This window comes from Embiotoca jacksoni, unplaced genomic scaffold (assembly GCF_022577435.1).
Source record: "Embiotoca jacksoni isolate LCO1_2020_lvr unplaced genomic scaffold, fEmbJac1.0.p SCAF_5, whole genome shotgun sequence".
NCBI classification, from domain to species: domain Eukaryota; kingdom Metazoa; phylum Chordata; class Actinopteri; family Embiotocidae; genus Embiotoca; species Embiotoca jacksoni.
In genome coordinates, this window is record NW_027185403.1 from 17789929 (window position 1) to 17809725 (window position 19797).

General features: G+C 42.5%; 2 protein-coding genes across 2 annotated transcripts; one reads left to right on the plus strand and one right to left on the minus strand.

The window, feature by feature from the left end:
• The first annotated feature begins 984 nt into the window (after nt 1-984).
• Nucleotides 985-12561, plus strand: syvn1 (synovial apoptosis inhibitor 1, synoviolin). The gene is made up of 16 exons (XM_069170474.1): nt 985-1172; nt 3416-3568; nt 3670-3762; nt 3934-4086; nt 4539-4587; nt 5097-5200; nt 5986-6112; nt 6580-6679; nt 7220-7285; nt 7661-7777; nt 7997-8154; nt 8707-8856; nt 9083-9229; nt 10708-10891; nt 11166-11281; nt 11641-12561. The coding sequence occupies exons 2-16, from the start codon at nt 3437-3439 to the stop codon at nt 11841-11843; spliced, it is 1899 nt and encodes a 632-aa protein (XP_069026575.1). The 5' UTR covers nt 985-1172; nt 3416-3436; the 3' UTR covers nt 11844-12561.
• Nucleotides 12562-12921: 360 nt separating this feature from the next.
• gpr137 (G protein-coupled receptor 137) lies at nt 12922-19749 on the minus strand. The gene is made up of 8 exons (XM_069170475.1): nt 19666-19749; nt 17313-17782; nt 16950-16999; nt 16554-16794; nt 15604-15753; nt 15316-15441; nt 15081-15199; nt 12922-14924 (listed from the first exon to the last, which is right to left on the minus strand). Exons 2-8 carry the CDS (start codon nt 17691-17693, stop codon nt 14828-14830), a joined length of 1164 nt encoding a protein of 387 aa, XP_069026576.1. The 5' UTR covers nt 17694-17782; nt 19666-19749; the 3' UTR covers nt 12922-14827.
• Nucleotides 19750-19797: the final 48 nt, after the last annotated feature.

Genomic DNA, 19797 nt, shown 5'->3' on the forward strand with positions numbered 1-19797 from the left:
TGTTTGCCTCCTCACATTTTAGTAATGTTTGACAAGATTAAACATGATCTATCAACAGATGGTCCAGTGTTACAACAATAATACCAGGCAGGCATGCTGATGTAAACATAGTGGTTTATTCTGTTAATGAAAAAGTGATGATCAATGCATCACCCAGTTTTCTCCACTAAACCTATACACCTATAATTGTACTTGTTTGATTAGATTAAAAAAAAGTTGTTAAACAAGGTAATTAAAACACTGTGAACACAGATTTAGAAATGCACCACAGCAAAGAAACAACTGGGAATTTAAGGACTTGTTGAGTGCATGAAGCCTGCAGCTTATTTCTGTTTGCTGTAAAGCTTTTAGTGTGTAATAAATTACTATGGCGTACAATAATAACCTTCTTTATGGTATTTAAATACATAAATAATTGACAGCTTGTCAGCACAGTTTTAGCTCATTTTTTGCAAATTAGGTAATATTACGGTGTAGAATTTATTTTTCCTTTTTTTTTTTTATTAAACAGGGCTGATTACTTGATGTCTGAAAGTCTTATATTGTTGTTTTCAAAATCACTACCGTGCATGAAGTGGGTGTTTTTTTCTGTCTAATGTTTCGTTGGGTTGCTTTAAATCAGTGTTTTGAAACATCCAAGCTAAACATGAATTTCTCTAAATCTGAAATGCATGTTTCAGAGGTTCTCCTGAGTCTCGGATTAACAGCCAGAGAACCAGCCAGGCAGCTTCCTATTGGGCCACGTTGGTATTTACCGTAAATCCCCGTGAAGGTGTGCCACGTAATACACATTATCACGATGGATTTACAAACACTGCTCAGAAAATGGGAGATTTCACGCTAACATTAGATCTCGGTTAAAATGTGAGACTTCGTCTCGTGTCGAGCTGCGTTTCATACGAGCTGCCCGTCGTGAACCCGGTGGTGTCGGTAATGCATGAAAGTGCTCTGCGCCAAATTACCTTAATAACCGGATGTGAGGTGGCTCCCAAGGAGCAAGCCAAAGATAAACACGTAGACACGAACAGGGCGAAGAGAATACATATTTTCGAGAGGCAACTGAAAAATGATCGCAATGGAGTAGCTGGTAAGAATATACAGGTTTTATCAGCCAAGGAGACGTCCGTCAAACAACCAAGGAACAAGGAACAAGTCTCCCGGACATCGAGTCGGTGAGTCCCGCGGAGCAGTGACAGCTGTAACGTTACCAGCTAGCGAGCTAGCAGCAGCTAACGAACTCGATTGTCTCTGTTTGACAGGTCGTCTGAAGAAGTAACGTTACTAGTGCAGATACGTGTGTGTGTGGAGCTGTTGGAGGGGGTGTAACGGGGTCGTGTTTGCAGAGTTAACTCCCACTATGTCCCGGGAAGCTGTAACGAGGCCAGTCGGACTTCTGAGACACAATCGGTCCACGTTAGCTGTAAAGGTTAAAACCACGAAGTTCGCTAAAAGAGCAGCTTGTTCAACCGGAAGAAAACTCTTCACTTGGAAATGTTTACGTTAACATACTTTGACAAAAGTGGTTCTCCAGTACATCTGCTTTAAAGTCGAGAAGCATCGTGAGGAAGGGAGTGAAGCGGGAAGTTAGCTGCAGCAGTGCACACAATGCTAACCAACTTCACTTCAACAGCAGCCAGTGGATCCATGACCCAGAAGGTTCCTCCTGACCCGGTGGATAAAACACACCCAGGAGGTTCCTCCTGACCCGGTGGATAAAACACACCCAGGAGGTTCCTCCTGAGGTTCCTCCTAACCCGGTGGATAAAACACACCCAGGAGGTTCCTCCTGACCCGGTGGATAAAACACACCCAGGAGGTTCCTCCTGAGGTTCCTCCCGGCCCGGTGGATAAAACACACCCAGGAGGTTCCTCGTTCAGGAGGTGGCCCGTTCAAGAGTTATTGTAATTCATTACTGTTTCTTGCATCACTTATTTTTGCTTTTGTAGAGCATATTTGATCTCGTCCTACCACACTCATTAGTAAATAACGGTCATTAAAATATCTTGGTTATTAAGGGTGTCAGGGATGGGAATCATAGGAGGCTCCATGATACCGTGTTATCGTGATATTTAAGTGATTTATGCAATAAAATATATTGTAATTTATTCCGTTTTCCAACTGCAAATTGTGTCCCCAAAGGAAAACTTTGTCAACATCTTGTTTTCGTTTATTAATTGAATCACTTTATTGTAGCAAATTGGGATTGTTAAGAGGACAGACTCAAAGAAACAGTCCTAAATGTACCTTACAGATTGACATATTTATATAATAAAATATCTATATCGGTATCTGTGTAATATTAGCATACAACATAGCTCAAGACAATGCTGTATAATTTTTTTTCCTCTCCTATCGCATCCATTGTAAAGGGTTGATACTCGGGATCCAATCTTAAAATCAGCACTTTTGTCCAGTCAGGTTGGCGAGTCGTGTGTTTCATGTGTTTTCTCATCAGATCTCACTCAAACACTCCAAAATCAACATGTGCTTGAGAGCGAGTGGTGTCTTTGTAAAACTGGAGGAAATCCTTTCACTCGCATTTGAAACACAAGACAAGACAACTCGCGTTGACTCCCGTCAGCGATGCTGCCCTAAAAATACTGCTTTGGTTCAGTGAGATTTCCAGATGCTCAGTGGCTGTTACATCAGTGTTGTATGACATATGGACCATGGTACACGCACTCGGCAATGGAGGTCTGGCCTTTGGCTGGTCACCGTAAATTAAGACAAATTGTATCAGTGAGGTGTTTAATCTCTCCACGGACTTTTCAATCTGGGCGGTAGCATTTTAGATTCGGCTGATTAATAAAATGACCAGGAAATACCTCAGAGATCACCCTGATTAAAAATTAAAACCGTATGTAGGTTGACGTAGGCTTATTTTCTGAAGACGACATTAAGGCTACAACAGTAATACAGGACGGGTAGCTGTGTCTCCTGGTTTGTTGTTCAACTACATTTATTATTTTGTGATAAATAAAATAATCAGATGCATAAATTATGATGCCGGATGAAGAAAGACGAAAGTAAAAAATTTCAGAGATTGTGCAGCAGATGTAAACGAATGATAGCCTTGGTTTTTTTTTCAGTTCCTTAAAGTATTGCCTTTCTGGTGTAAAAGTGAGGAAGATGATGGCGTTGTCAGCCCTACAATGAATAGATGATGATCACATAGTTTCCTGACGGGCTACGGAAGCTCTGTGACCATATAGTGCACCCACAGTTTACAGTATTAAAATATTAACATTTAACTGTACATATAAGTAAAATGAAATAGCTTCAAGGTATCTGACCAAAACGATCACTTTCTAGCGAAGTGCTACTGCGTATTTGCATATTTCTCTGCTGCATCTGTCAGCTTTCACATCCAACAGCCTGCTTTTCTTTTCTCCCTCATCTGTTTCCCTTCCACAGTTTCTGTAGCTGAGATCCAAAATGGTGCGAGCACTCTTGGTGACGGCCACCAGTCTGGCATTGACTGGGGCTGTGGTGGCACACGCGTACATCCTCAAAAACCAGTTCTACCCGACTGTGGTCTACCTCACCAAGAGCAGCCCCAGCATGGCGGTAAGAGTCAAATCTCTGGATTCCATTTAAATTGTTTGAATACTTCACCTGTAATATTAGTGTGACATTATCAGCAATGAGCGTTTTCTTTCCGGCATCAGGTGTTGTACATTCAGGCATTCGTGCTGGTTTTCCTGCTGGGAAAGTTCATGAGGAAGGTCTTCTTCGGACAACTAAGGGCTGCAGAAATGGAGGTAGAGTTCTCGTTATATGATTGATGACTCGATTCATTATGACATATTCAATTTAGTATTTAATACCCGTATTTACCTGTACCTGTATTTACAACCCGAGTTGTGCTGTAGATGAAAAGGATTAGCCTTTTTATTCATGTGCTTTAAAATGTCTTTTCTCACCACCATCAGCATCTGATCGAGCGCTCCTGGTACGCGGTGACCGAGACGTGCCTGGCTTTCACTGTGTTCAGGGATGACTTCTCCCCCCGGTTTGTTGCCCTCTTCACCCTCCTGCTCTTCCTCAAGTGCTTCCACTGGCTGGCTGAGGACCGGGTGGACTTTGTAAGTAATGAGCGAGAAACAGCCTCCATCTTACACAGTAGATCATAAAAACGTCTTACTTGCGCCGTTTAAAGGTAGAGAGGAAGCGAGGGACAGATGGCGGGCGGTTGAGGGTTTATCCAAGTGTAAAGTAAACATCAATTTAGATTTTGCAACTGATAATTCAATTGAATGTGCGGTGAATCATTTGAGTTTCAACTGAAACTGTTTGTGAAAACAATCACTTGGCTGAGAAGGATGCTGCAACTGAGTGAGAGAGTTTTACCAAACTGCTTTTACAAGACAGCGAGCGTGAGAGGAATATCGAGCAAAGTGGAACATGTAGCAGGTTTGTGTGCTCCTGCATGTGGTGATCATTGATACGGTGATCCTTCAGAAGCACAACTCGCCTCTCAGTCATTGAGTCGACGTGTAGCTTTGTGTGCTTTCATGTTTTCTTCTGTTTTAAACAGATGGAACGGAGTCCCAACATATCATGGGTGTTTCACACAAGAGTATTATGTAAGTACACTTTATTGACCAGTCAGATAACATTCTTTCTACATGTCTTACTTTTCTCTTTCACTTCTCTCTGTGTCTCTGTTTGAACTTATGAAGAAAGTATTTAGCAAAATGAAACTGAATGCAAAATGCAAATATTTCTGTATTGCGCATGAGGCCAGGTGCTCCACGCCTTAACACCCCAGAACGTCAGACTTGGTAACACTAACAGACCACCAAACACGTTTCTAGACGTGTTTCAATGATCCTCTCGGCCATAATTAGCTGAGGAGGAGCTAAGGACCTATTTGATTTAATACAAACTCATGTAATTGAATACTGGACCTCTGGTAGCTGTCAAGGTGACGTGGTTATTCCCAGCTAGATTTCCAGAATCATATCGAGCCTATATTAACAAACTTATCTATCTTTTTCTTCATTTCTGCAAAACTTCTGCACGCAAACCCTCAGCCGAGAAATGAATATACCATTTAGCAAAACACCGAGAATATCATTTTTATTTTCTGCAGCTCTCATGGGGTTGCTGGCTGTCATGGACTTCCTGTTTGTCAACCATGCCTGTCACAGCATCATCACCCGAGGAGCTTCAGTCCAGCTGGTTTTTGGATTTGAGGTTTGTCACACTTGGCTGATGTTGAATCTGAGTTCTATTTTGTTACCTGTCGACAAAAAGATAGTTTAACTCATCTCTGGTTATTTGACTCAGTCAGGCTGAGAGTCATATTTGCTCTCTTGGGATTTAAACCTGTGTTGTCTGGGTCGGAATCACACGATCATGTAAAACTCATTACTGTGAAGCTGTTTATAGGGGTGATGAGAATTTCTGCACATCATAGATATCGGCACACGAAGGCTTTTATCATCCGCTTTAAATGAACATTTCTGCCAATATGATAGGTCGATAAAATGATGTTTTAATTATGTCCAAGTGCTCGATGCCAGACTGACTTCTCAACACCATGTCCCTGGTGTGAGCAACAGTTCAGTATGTCTACGGTGTTTTTTTTAAATTGACTGAAATGGATAGCAAAAATATTATCAGTAGATGTTGACGTTCTCAGACACGCCTGTACTGGTTAGCTGTGACAGATTGAGTTGAACATGTGCTCATTTTGACGCAGCAGTCGGGTCTAGTTGAGCACACAGCTGTGTTTTCAACCCCAGGAAACATTCTCAACCACAGCTAAGTTAGTCCGATGCTACATGTTGGTGCAGCGGCATAATGAATAACTTGATGATGACAATCACTTGTACTTGGTCATGGTCCGATGCTTACCGAGTACCAGATTCCTTCTTATACTTCATTTCTGTGCCCTCTCACGATTGAAATTTAAAGATATCCCTCGCTGATTTACGCACAACAATATTTACAATACTGTCCTGGTCCCCGCTCCTCAGTATGCCATCCTGCTGACCATGGTGCTGACGACCTTCATCAAGTATATTCTGCACACGGTTGACCTGCAGAGCGAGAATCCCTGGGACAACAAGGCCGTCTACATGCTCTACACCGAGCTCTTCACAGGTGCTGTATTCTACCGCAGTTCAAAATGTAATGAATTATAGAATATTTTTTTCTCTGATTGTTTTTTCCAGAAAACGTTTGTGTCGTTAGAGACTACAGCCACACTAATCTGTTTCCGTTTGAAAACACATTGCTTTTACTGCATGCACCAAACACACTTTACTTCAGATCAATTCACTGCACACACATCAAAAATTCAACAGCCACAGGATAAAATCGCTGAATACATCGACAGAAAGGGGAAATATTCTTTGCATGTACAAGCTTTGTGTGACTAAAAGTACTGTTTCATTGACTTTGTTGTTGTCTTCAGGTGCATTTGTGTGAATATAGATCCGTTTCAAAGGCTAAAACTTGAATATTTTACTTTTGAATACTTACTTGAGCTTGCTCCTTTTTTCTTTTTTTTTTTTTTCCAACAAACGTGGGAAGCCATACTGAAATGTTATTACATGTGTTAATTACAGGATTCATCAAAGTGCTCCTGTACATTGCCTTCATGACCATCATGATAAAGGTCCACACCTTCCCCCTGTTTGCCATCCGCCCCATGTATTTGGCTATGAGGTGAGCAGCTTCTGTGTTTGTATGAAGGCCAGAAGGTTCTTTGTGATTTTCTTACTTCCACTAGTGCCGTTTTTTGGTCAGTTTTTAAACACACTTCCGAGAGTTTTCATATAAAAAAAAAAAGAGTAATTTCTAAGTCTTGTTGTCTTTTAAAGATCCACTGAGAGATAAGATCAGTCATTGAGTTTTCTGATTGGTATTTTATTTTACATTATTTACTGTAAATGTTGTATTTTAAGATTATTGTCTGTGAGGAACTCAATGATAGCATTCATTAACAATATGATGCTTTCTGTTGAACAAGTTCATTTCCTCAAAGGACCTTTAGTCTGTATAGTTTAACGCCAATTCATTAGTAGAGGACTCTCTGCGTTCCCCTCACTGAAGAGTGTGACCAAAAAGTACTTCATTTTGACTCCTATTTTAAACAGTATTTCATTACTTGACAAGTTTGCATTCATTTTTAACATCACTTGATATTCTGAATGTTTATTTACGACATGTTTTAATTCTTTTGTTTATTGTTTGTTGTCCCCTCAGGCAGTTCAAAAAAGCTGTCACAGATGCTATAATGTCCCGGAGAGCCATCCGCAACATGAATACACTGTAAGTACACCTCTGGTCTGGATTTGATAAAACATAAAAACATTTTTTCCCATAAATGGTAAACTGCCAAAATATTGATCTTATTTTGACTTAATGACGAGGACTATAGATGCAAATTAATGTCGGTTCTTGATCACTGTTTGTGTGGATTGATGTTAATATTTAAGGAATGTCCCATTACAATACAATGTACACCATGATGAAAGACACATTGTGAGTGACAGCCCTCAGCATCGTGTACTTACTGCCAAGCCATGTGTAAACATGTGTGGTTAGTTTGTTTTTGTCTGGAAGCTTAATTAGTCAGTATTCAGTGATGCTGGCAACAAGCAGAGAGACAGAATACAACATGGTGTCCTTTTTGTCCGTGTTCAGATATCCCGATGCGACTCCTGAAGATCTTCAGGCGTCAGACAACGTCTGCATCATCTGTCGGGAGGAAATGGTCACCGGAGCCAAGAAGCTACCTTGTAATCACATTTTCCACTCCAGGTACGTCCTGTGGTAAACGGTCCGAGTCAGCAGGAAAGATGGGAGGTTGCAAAGGAAAAACAAACAATTCAACATAGTCAGCACTTAACATAGTATTTAAACATAAAAACGAATCAGTGTGGTAAATGAAAACGGACTTCAAGCAGGAACCCCGGCTGCCGCGTTGTGTTTGTTCTTTTTGCACTTCAAATAGCGTTGTCACCACTGTCCTCCCCACAGCTGCCTGCGCTCCTGGTTCCAGAGGCAGCAGACCTGCCCGACCTGTCGCATGGACGTCCTCCGAGCGTCAAACAACAACCAGACTCCGGCTGCGGCCCAGGCTCCGCCTCCTGCCCCGGCAGCCCCAGCCAACGCCCCCGCAGCCCCGCCTCCCAATGGTGAGAGTCAAACGCTGCTTTTCATGTCGCCGTCAGCTCTACATGAAGAATACCTACCGCCTGACGGTTGACAGTGCAGAGCGTCTGTGATGTGGGAGGCCCTCAGCTCTGAAGCAGCCATCGCTCAAGAATAAGTCACAGCAGAAACACATTACAGAAACAAAACTGTATTTCACCTGGGTACATCGTTTTTTTGCAGACACAATGTGTGAGTGATGGTAAGAAGACTGTTAAACCTACACAAATATTTTCATTCACAGGCTTAAATATACTCTGTTGAATTTTTATCGCATCTTATTATTCATTATTCAGACGGTACATCGTTTTATTTGTAGAGAAGTGAGAAAATCCTGGTGAAAAGTGTCACAGTGAGTCTTTAGTCTGCCTGAGTGTGTTTCCATATTACCACGGGTTATTGTGTTGGAAACGCTGTGTTTCGAGTGGAGCTGCTCCACAAATGTTGCTTGTGTACCTCTCTGTGGTACTTGGACCTGAGTTGGATGCGTTTCCAGGGTTTGTTTAGGATCTCTTTTGTTCTGTGTTGCTCTCCAGTGGCTCCAGGCATGTTACCAGGCTTCCCTCCTGGCATCTTCCCCTTCTGGGGTCCCTTCCCTGCGGTGCCTCCTCCTGCCCCAGCGGCTGCAGCTCCAGCTCCCGGTACTGATACTTCACAAAGCAGCACGGAGGCGACGCAGACAGCCGGTGAGGACGCCTCAAACGACCTCATTAAATGCACCCAGTAAAAGCTATTCAGATCCTTCCGATTCCATGGAGGTAAAACGGATCAGCTGATTTGTAATGGTTGTGGCCGCATCGACAGCTCACAGTAATTATTGATGATCATAATTGTGTTGATACTTTTGTCTTCTCTGTGAGGGTTTTTGCGTCTGCCCAGGAAGTTAATGTGTGATGTTCCTGTTCCCGCCAGGCACCACCCAGCCCACATCAGCTACTGCAGACTCTCCTACAGCAGCAGCTGCTCCAGGATCAGCAATCCCAGGCTTCCCCTTCTCTTTCCCCCCTCCTCCATTCCCCACTGCCCCTTGGCTGCCCATGCCGCCACCTCCTCCCTTTGGTAAGCATCAGCAGTTCTCCAAATACTTTCATCTCAATACCTTTTTTTTTATACGTCATAGTTGTCTGTTGATAGAAGATAACTTGTTGTTCATAACAACAAGTAGAAAGTACAGTGATGTTTCAGGTCTGGATGACAATACACACTATTTTATATACACGTGATAGTTTCTTTCTTTTGTCAGACTTGTTTAAAGAAATGCAGAACGCCACCACAGCAACACACTGTGTGCCAGACTCAGACCTTTCCGGCCAAACATCTAAAAGGGATAATCTCTGATGACATCATTGTCATCTCTGTCAAAATGTCTCATTTCTGTTGAAAATCTAACCTTTGAGTTGAGGTCACCTGAGATGGTTTTTAATGCCCAGCGACTCAGAGAGGCTCATTCAGTCCACACACCGATGACTCTCTGGGACTTCGGACCTCTCAGAGTTCCAGTAGATTGTTTTTGAATGTTTTTTATTGGATGTATCCAGTTTTTTGAGGCTCAGACAGTGTGAAATCTGAAAGTGACCCTTTAAATTACAGTGTCAATAAATAATGATATGCGATTCACAACGAGGTCAAACTGTTTCAAAACATTGTAGAGAAAAGTTGCAGCTCTGCAGAAACCACATTGTCAAGTCGTAAATGGGCCGTTTGAGAATGTAAGGAACCAGAGTTAGTGTGTTTCTGCTTATTAGAGGAAACACCAACTCCTTTTGCAGAAGATGTTTCATTTATGCAGCACATTTTAAATACAACAAGAGTTTCCCAAAATGCTGCACAACATCAAACAAAGACATGAAGCCTTTTATAAAAAAAAAATAAGAAGAAACAAGAACAAGCCGTAAAACAGAAAGAAGGAAAATACATGATCACTGCATAATGATCAGTAGTACTTAAAAATGAATTGGACCTAATCTGTAAATGCTCTCGAAAATAAATAAGTTTCTAATGATGATTTGAAGACTGCCATGAAGTTGATCCGGAAGGGGAGGCTGGAGCTGCCCGGTCGGCCCTCAGAGCCAATCTGGATTTAGGAATAACAAAGAGCACCTGGTCCAATGATCTAAGCAGTTAAACTGTGGCTGCACCATTTAGTCACTTATACACGAATAATAAAATGTTCAAATGAATTCTATACTAAACGGGTAACTAATGTACAGAGGCCTCTTGGTTTTATTTATGTTTTCGCCATTTCATCACTGCCATAAACGCAGCTGTTGAAAGTAACTCTCCATCACTATCCTCATTCATGTTTCAAGACGATAGAAATGATCTCCATGTACAAAAAAGCCTGAAAAGACGTCGGTTAGAACAGAAGATGTCACAACGTCTCTTCTCGTTGCGCTGGTGTGAACCGGCAGCTTTCAGAGTCACAGACTGGACAAACGCGAGTTTTTAAATCTTCTAATCGTGAATCTTTGGTCGGAACTGGCCTTCAAACTTCAACACTTCCAAGAGTGTTAAAGTCAACTTTTCCTATCCTCCAGTGTCATCAATGCCGCCTCCACCGCCGTCTCTGTCCCGGCTGTCCGAAGAGGAGCTGACGGAGTTGGAGGCCGAGGGCCGGCGGGGCCTGGAGGCCAGACTCCAGTGTCTCCAAAACATCCACACCCTGCTGGACGCCGCCATGCTCAACATCCACCACTACCTCAGCACCGTCGCCACACTCACGTAACTCAACCAGAAAGATTCTCCAACTTCTCGGAAATTCACCTGAATTTATTCACATTAGTCTCCGTTCTTCTGATTAACTTCATAGTTTTAAAATGTTCACTTTGTCTGAAAGTTTAAAGTTAGAAAGGAGTGAATGCAGAAAGGGTCCCGTTGTCTGGAGATCAAATCTAAAGCGCACACTGTCCGAAGGTCTCTTGTCTGTTATTTTCTCCACGTAATGTGATTTTCAGCTGAATGCTTCTTTGTCGTCCTGCTGCTGTTTCCTCCACAGTCCTCCTCGGGCTGAGGGCAGCGCTGGAGAAGCCAGTGGGACAAACCAAACACCGTCGGCTTCTACAGCGGGAAGCAACACGGAGAGTCCCAGCAAGGAGAAGGACTCGTCCATCTGTAAGTAAATCACAACTCCCATCACCTCTTCAATGACTTTTTGATTTGTTCTTATGGTTGTTTTATACGATCGTTGTGTTGTTAAGACTTGTTAGAATTCACTTGTCGTTTTGTTTTAATGGCTTATTTTACTATGTGAAGCACTTTGACTGAAGTTTAGAAAAGTGCTTTACAAATAAAGGTTATTACTTATTATTATTATTATTATCTTAGCTGTAAAAAATAATTTACTTGTACAAAAACATTATTTCAGTGGTATTTTAAGGTCATTATTTGAAATGACATCCAAGCAGTGGAGAAGCAAAAGTTAAACGAGCTGAGAATGGAAGATATTTTCGAACCGGTTCCCTTGTTTCCAGCTGATGAAGCGAGCGGAGCGACGGTCTCCTCTCAACCCGCTGACTCCACCTCCACCGCCTCCGACACAGAAAGGAAAGAACAGATGGACGAAGGAGCGGAGGAGAACGAGGACGGAGAACCCAGTGCTGCTGAGCTGAGGCGCCGCCGCCTCCGTAAGCTAGAGACATCGTCTTCATCTTCATCCCCCCCTCCGGACAACTGATCCGCGTGTTGCGGCTCAGACATATCGCTGTGGACCAACAGGAACTCTGAGCTGACACACGGTTGCTTTGGTTCTTCGTTGCCTCTCTTCCTCGTGGCTCTCGCCTTCCACAGGCTCAGGTTTCTAACTGTGCCGAGTTGGACTCAGGCTGTCGGAAGACGCTTCTGGACGATTTTGTGTCAGAAAGCAATAGCACCTCTGTTTTTTTTCTTTCTTTCTTTCTTTTTTTTCGTTTATTTGTTTTGATTTGATTTCACCACATTTCCTCCCCCCAAGAAGGACTACAGGGATAGAAGTACTGCAGGTGTCTGTAAGTTTGATGAAGCGGAGGAAGACTTATGAAGGATTGAGTTGTGGTTGGTCAATGTGAGGGAGGCTGTGTTTGGATTTGTTTTTGCTAGTTTTGTTGTCGGTGACATCTTTGCCTGCACTTTTTGTTGAATTCAGCTGTCCTCAGTATAACAGTGGTCCCGCTCGCCACGTCAACATTGTTACGCAGCACGTGGATCGCTAACAGATCTGGTGAAGTTAAATGGAGGGAAACCCATCAGCTTTCTTTTCCTTTACCATCCATCGCTCCTATGTCTGGTTCTCAACATGTTGCCACTGCAGACACTGTAACATACTGATTTATTTGAATATGTACATATTGTATAAAGAGTTTTAATAGGATGATCTGTACATAATGCAGAATAAACTGACTGAAATGGCAGTGACAGCATGTATGTTGGTTTGAATGTCGGCAGGCTGATGGCACAGAGGTGGGATGTGTTACAGTGAAGCTCATCAACTGAAAGCTCTTTTCTTCAGGTCTTCTGTTGCAACTCTTCATTGTCGCCTTTGAGTGAAAATATCATGCTGTTAAATTAAAACTTACAACTTACCTGCATGATTAGAAGACATCACTTCTGTTCAAGGGAGCACATTCAGCATTTGACTCCCGACTCGTCTTACTCGAATGTGCTGAACGGTTGAATTTTAGTTTTCGTATAAGGCGCTCCTTTTGTTATTCGTGTGTAGCTACGTGACACGTTGGCTGTTTTTTTTTTGCAGTGTTGTAAAACGGCAAATTCTTGAAAAGGTGTTCATTTTATTTGGACCAAGTGTCAACAATTAAAAGCAATCGAGAAAACTGCACAATGTACAGAACACTGGGATTTAGACAAACCATGGTTGGATGAAAGTTTATTCCTAACCAAAACAATCTGACCACAAGATCCATTTAGAAGTTCTGCCACAAGATCTTCCTCAGCAGAGTAAGTGCTCTGAAAGAATGGAAATTTAAGAATCTACATTTTAATAACGACTGGGCAACTTTATTTGCAGATGAAGTTCATGTGGTGTGACTGAAAGCACAAGAACAGCTACTAAACAGACCTCCTGTTTTATACTTAGGTGCACTAAGTCAGATCATTTTAACAGACCAGATTGGGCCACGTCCCTTTTTAAAATGGATCCATATCAGAATCTAGTGAGACTGTAATTAAAGCCAGATGAAGGTCTGAGTAAGACTTAGCTTCTATTTCATACACATCATTTTACAAAGACAGGTTGAGCCTCAGTAATTATAATGTCGGCTTTTCTCGCTGTCAGAATGTTATTGTTGCGACGTAATGCTTTATTGAACAGATCTGTTATTTCAGAAGTATCTCGCCTGCCGTTCCCTGGATAGAAGAGTGTAGTTTTGGTATTAATTATTACCGGGCTCTCTTTAAACCCAAATAAATAATAAGTCAGTTATAATTTTTTACTGGAAAATGCATTCACCATATTTCTTGAATTAGATGTTTTTATCCCTGCATTTTTCAGAATTATGTTTTATGTTCAGCTGGCGTGCGTAACAAATTATTTTGCACACAAGTTGTGCCGAACTTCCTCATAGACTTGGGAATTTATGCAGAAACGGCAAACCTGTAAAAATCAAAGCGTGACTGGTAATGCAGACTGAAAAAAGTAAATACATTTGTTCTCAAAAAGTACATTTCCACAACAAAAAGACAAAAATAAAAGTAGAGTTGATATTCACAGTATATAATATGCCTAATGAAGAAAATATTCTTTGTAGTAAAAGGGCTAAAACATATTAAACACCGGCGTAGATACAACACATTCATGCATTTTCTGCTCTGCAACAAGCAAGTTTATTTGGATGTTTGCGTCAAATCATGCATCAAATCCACAGGTCAGTGACTCCAGGAAGATTCTTCCAGGAAACAATTAGAGGTTAAAACCGTAATCATAAAATAAGTTAAACTTGGATCAAAATGCAATCGTACAGGAAGGAACGAGAATCAAAATCAACTTAGAATTTTTTTAAATAATTACAATTTTTACAAATGCGGCGTGAACGCCAAAAGAACGAGGTATAATAAAATAAAGGGAAAAAAAACCTGCAGCAACGTGTACTGTAAGTGAGGAAATAAAGAGTCTGCTGATGGAAAAGGAATCATTCATTACTTGTCAAAAAACACTACTGGTCTTCACAAACACTTCTCTAATGCCAAAAGAGACAGACGATGAGTCTGTATCATCAAGTGCTGGCACATGCTGATGAACTAATCAGCATCGCATGTTTTAAGGAATGTAATGAAGCTAAATGTGCCATTTTTAGGAATTGTCAGAGTTTGTTTACCTTTTATATCCACAACGGGACAATGACTTGTACAAAACAAGCTAACAACATGTGGCTACACCTCAGCTTTACCTTAATAAGGTGCTAACTGAGAACAGTTTTAGACTGTAAAAGTTTGGCAGGGATTCACCCACCAAGTTTGTTCCCTTTTAACCGAGGAATAGCAACGCATCTTAAATATCCTTTGTTCAACAACTATAAGGTGCATATTCACTCCTCAGAGATGATTTCCTCAGTTTTTCAGTGCAAATCTGCTCTCAGAGGGAGGTACGACTGGCTGGTAGCTGTGTGGCTGGTTTTTCCTTCAGTTCATGGAGGACACGACCATGAGAGATGCCTGAGAGGGGCTGGGTCAGTTCTGAGGGGTGGAGTAGAAAGAGTGGTGCTGGTGGTCCTGCCCGGGGGGATTGCTGGCGAACAGGAGAGGAGCGGTCTCCGATCCGTACCAGCTGGAAAAGAAGAAGAAGAGGAAAAGATGAGTTCACCCTCCTGATCTTTTCTACATCAATCCAGTCTCTCTTAGCGTCTCGACCTCCTTTGATTGAATTAAGCGATGAATCGTTTCAGCTCTACGCGGGAGTCTGAGGTGTTTGTGCTGGTCGCACCTTGAGTGTGGATGTGAGCTGCGCGCCCACGGAACAGGTGAGTCCTCATCACTGCCTTGAGGGTCATCAAAGAAATATGGCCGAGGTAGGACCCTGTTGTTGACGGCCAGGCTGCTGATCTGTGAGGAGACGAGGCGCTGGTTAAAATGACTTCCTCTGCTTCAGATGTACAGATCCTGTCACGTGTGTCATTAGTAGACATCCGGTCCAGATGCGTGTGGGACGCCGGACTCACCTCCTGAGTAGGCTGGCGGACTCTGAAGATGAGGATGAGCAGGCCGGTTGGCAGCAGCTCCCATACGAAGAGGATGGCGCCGAAGGCCAAGTAGCCCTTATCGCCGAGTTCGCTCTGCAAGTCAGCCTAGCAACAAATACAGAGAGCTTCATCACAGAGTGACGTTTTATTGGTCATAGCTGTTAAGTTCATCATGATCAATCAGCAGGACTTCAATGTTCTGAAAAAGGAAAATACTGACAATGATAACAGCTAACGTGAGCCAGGTCTGGCTTCCCCATCAGATACCTGGTCAGAAACGTTGTACCAGTCAAAGTTGAAGGACTCAACTCGATGGTTCTGCGACAGCGCGAGGACGGTCAGGTTGTAACAGGCTCGGCTGGCAAACAAGAAGATGACTGCAGCTCCCAGTGCTGCTGTGCGGCACACTGTGGTCCCCTGGTCAGGTACAAAGGGCTCTGTTATCCCGGAGCACCATCACACTTCCATCAAATATGGGAACTCAGAAGAGTCGTATTTATAAAACAACGGTCAAAATAAATACAGCAGCAAATCAATTATATCACGAGGTTTCATCAGAAGTATTGCTCTAATAATGCTGGATCCTACAACTCCCATGATGCAACTCAAAACTACCTTGAATAATGCTGCCTTCAAATGTGGTCGCAATTATCGCGTTGACAATAATTTTGTAATATTCACAACCTCAGAGTTTTCTGAAAGCTGAGAGTTCTCGACTTGTGATGTTGTTGCTGACATTTTCAGAAGAGGACACTGAAGTTCATTTTTCAACAGATGGTAAGTTAATACGTTATAATTTTAGTTTCATGCAGTTTTTTCTTTATAATTAATAATACATTTGAGGATAACGTTGATGTTCCAACAGCCTCATCTTTTCATCTTGCCCTGCGAGCGGCTTTCTCACGACTTCACTTCCGGAACGTCTAGAAACACTTGAAGTGATGACTTCCATCTGAAGGCAGCATTAGACCCATCCAAGTCTTTCAAACTCCACACATCCACTTCATAATGCAGATCAGTTATACGTGTCGTCTCCCTGATGATGTCACAGTGATATCACTGGGGTCATTTTCTCAGACGTGACACGGCTCCTCCAGAACCACATTACATACCAGGAGGAGGCTAATCTTCCTGTGCAAAAAAAAAATCGGTGAATTTCTCCTTTAGCTTGTGTTCATTGCTGTGTTTGAATTCTGCAGTAACAGCGCTCGGCTCGCCTTGCTGATCAGGATGTGGCTGGTGAAGCGCGAGTGCCGCGTCAGGAGCAGCAGCACGGCGGCCAGTAGCACAGCGTCCAGGATGAAGAGCAGGTCGTTGACGAGAACACGGACGAGGACTAGAGTCCAGGTGCGCTCCCCCGTCTGGCCGCCGCTGCCTCGGCCCCCGAGAGCTGCACACACCGCGTTGGCACCGAGGAAGATGATGCTCAGTGCGCCGTACAAACACCGCGCCAGACGCCTGAGGAAGACAGAGTGCGGACTGAATTAGTCGTAGTGATATTGTAGGATCTATAAGAGGCTCAATCAAAGATGACCAGGGTTCAAAACAGAAACCTGACTCAGCACTATTCTTGCTGAGTATTTTGTTATTTTTCGCAGTCGTGTGAAACTCACCGTTCTTTCTCCACCTCTGAGCTGTAAGTCTCTCTTGCTTTGAGTAATGCCTGTGGAACAAGAGAGGCAAGTAAAGACAGGTGGCCTGAGTAAACAAACACAAAATAAAACTGAAAGCAAAAGAGATGTTCAATAGACAACTTGTTTTCAGTCTTTCTAAAACAATCACAAACTCCACCTTCATGTTGACAGATACTGAAAGGAACCCTTTGTTCAAAGACTACGTAAAGATCATTTTGCTCTAAAAGTTTAAGTGATCCTTGATTTTACTTTATTTTTTTTTACATTTTATTGATAGTTTTATTGAGCATTCGTCTTCCACCAGACAGCTGGTGTGTCCGAGCCCTGTCCCATTCTCCTCACCTGAGTGAAATACAGGCTGATAAGGCTGAGAGTGAAAAACTGCAGACACACGGGGAAGCAATAGAGCAGCCAGTAGACCGCGACAGGCAGGTGGTTGGCCTGCAGGGTGTTATGGAAGTAAAAGGAGAAGAGGGTGGTGCGCAGGGCGGCCCAGAGCAGGCAGAGGAACAGGAAGACGCTCTGGTAGCTCCATCGCTTGTGTCCGTAGAGGTAGAGAAGCCACAGCTGCACGTACACCGCCAGGAAGAGGCCGGCGTAGAGAGAGGTGTAGAGGATGGTGAAGCCGAGCTGGACGGACGGAGTGACGGCCGGAAGCAGGGGCACCGGCGGAGGTAGAGTGGAGGAGTTGGGAGGAGGGGCAGCCGTGACTGGAGCTTCCATTGGACTGCTGACGGGATTAATTAAATCTCATCGTCACACAGAAATTGACAAATTTGCCCGTCGCCGACTGAAGGGTTTACCTGGGAAACCTGAGGAGAGAATTCACCAGTGGTCAGCTGATCGTGAACACTGAGCACAAGAAGGAAATAACTTGTAAATAACCTCTGTAACACTAGTGTGGTTAGATGACCACATAATGGTCGTCTAAATTACGCAGCAGTGTGATAAAGCCCCGTATTTCGTCAGTTGTGAATATGGTAATGATGCACAAAACTAGAGAGACATTTGGACACACCCACTCATTCCAGGGGTTTTCGTTATTTTTTACTTTTTCGTGCAATACTGGAATCATGTAGTGAGTGAAAAAGTGTAAACAAGTAAAACATGATTCCTTGAAGTGGCCACTCTGCCTTGATGACAGCTTTTCACACTAGTAAGAAGCAGCTGCATGAGGTCATCATCTGAGATGGTTTCTAGTTAACACGTTAGTTTTGTCAAAAGTTTGACGGTGGAATTTCTTGTCTTTGTGTTTGTGTCGAGGTAAAATCGTTACACAGCAAACAGACTTGTTTGACTACAGTAGTAATCTAGATTATGGCAAGAATCGCATAAGAGACAACAACAGTTCATCATTACTTCAAGACTTAAAGGTCGGTCAGTCCAGAACATTTTCTTGTGTATTCACAGAAATCAACAAACGCTGTGTTGAAACTGGCTCTCCTGTGGACCGTCCCAGGAAATGAAGACCAAGAGGTCCCTCTGCTGCAGAGGAGACGCTCATTAAAGTTACCAACACTTAATCCTGCAACAACACACCATCCCGTCTGGTCCGACTTTAGTGAGACTATCATTTGTTCTTCAACAGGACAATGATCAAAAACACACCTCCAGGCTCATTAAAGGCTGTTTGATCAAGAAGCAGAGTGATGAAGTGCTGCGTCACATGACCTGACCTCCACAATCACCCCTCCGAAACCCAGCTGACGTGAAAACAGCAGAAAGGTAGTCAGCATACTTTATACAGGAGCTCTTTTGAAACTGTTGGAAAAGCCTCGTTTTCTCTTTTTGAGCTTCCTACATAAATCCAGTTGTGTTATTTCATAGTTTTGATGTCTTCAGTTTTCTTCTACAATCTAGAAAATAAGTGACTAAGCTTTTGATTAGCACTATATTTTACATAAACATGATGGAATAATGTATCCCTAAATTGAAAAAAAAAAAAAAAAAATCTGAGCTCCTGAACCTACTTATCAAGAAGAAATGATCACTTTCAGGTATTTACAGCAAATATTGTAAGTCAATTCTGCAATATCCACAACGGCTCCAATATTGATATATATGACAGTAAATCTGCTTTACAACGTTATATTATGAATAAAAGTGTTAAATATCATAATATTTGTCCAGATGCTAATCTTCACATTTGACTTGTTGGTGACAGGAAATTTAAAAAAAAAAAAAAATAAAAAAAAATATATATATATATTTTTAGGTGTATTTCTTCCGACTGTAAAAAAGGTTTATCGTTCATAACAATATTACGACATTGCAGTGATGTTATTGATCCATTATAATGATCTAAATTAAAGAAGGTTAGACCAGACATTATGCTGGATGGTTATCAACTATCACTGATCACAGCTGGATATAATCACATCAGGTGCCATACAGAACACACATCCTGTCAGATTCGACAGGTACATATATTAAAAACACATTTCTAACTTTCGTAATGTATGACATCATAACATCGCTATATTAGAGCGACCTTTGAAACTCAGCAGCTCTTTGGTCTTTAGTTTCGTCTTTGAAACGTAAACAACCCATTCAAGGCAGCTAGGCTAACTGAAACTAACCGTCAACTAATGACAGTATTAAGTATTTGTACTGTCAGCTGTCAGTCGTGCGCAGCTCGCTCATAAAAGTCATCGGATGTTTAAGATGTCGGAAGTAATTTAAGGAAAATACAGACCTTTTTTTCAGGTAAACAAGAAGCTCCGGGGATGTTCAGCCGCAGCCACAGCGGTAATCCCTTGTTTCCGTGTTGCGATCTGCGTATGGTCTTATGGGCGGAGCCAGAGTGAGCGGCCGCAGTGATGGGCGG

What these genes read in the sequence shown, in the direction of transcription:
- gpr137 (XM_069170475.1), bottom strand. Translation starts at nt 17,693, where the DNA reads ATGGAAGCTCCAGTCACGGCTGCCCCTCCTCCCAACTCCTCCACTCTA. An exon ending in TCAGAGGTGGAGAAAGAACG is followed by an intron (nt 16,795 to 16,949) that starts GTGAGTTTCACA and finishes TGTCTTCCTCAG; the next exon opens with GCGTCTGGCGCGGTGTTTGT. An exon ending in GGTACAACGTTTCTGACCAG is followed by an intron (nt 15,442 to 15,603) that starts GTATCTGATGGG and finishes ATTTGTTGCTAG; the next exon opens with GCTGACTTGCAGAGCGAACT.
- syvn1 (XM_069170474.1), top strand. Translation starts at nt 3,437, where the DNA reads ATGGTGCGAGCACTCTTGGTGACGGCCACCAGTCTGGCATTGACTGGG. An exon ending in AGAGCAGCCCCAGCATGGCG is followed by an intron (nt 3,569 to 3,669) that starts GTAAGAGTCAAA and finishes TTCCGGCATCAG; the next exon opens with GTGTTGTACATTCAGGCATT. An exon ending in ATCCGCAACATGAATACACT is followed by an intron (nt 7,286 to 7,660) that starts GTAAGTACACCT and finishes GTCCGTGTTCAG; the next exon opens with ATATCCCGATGCGACTCCTG.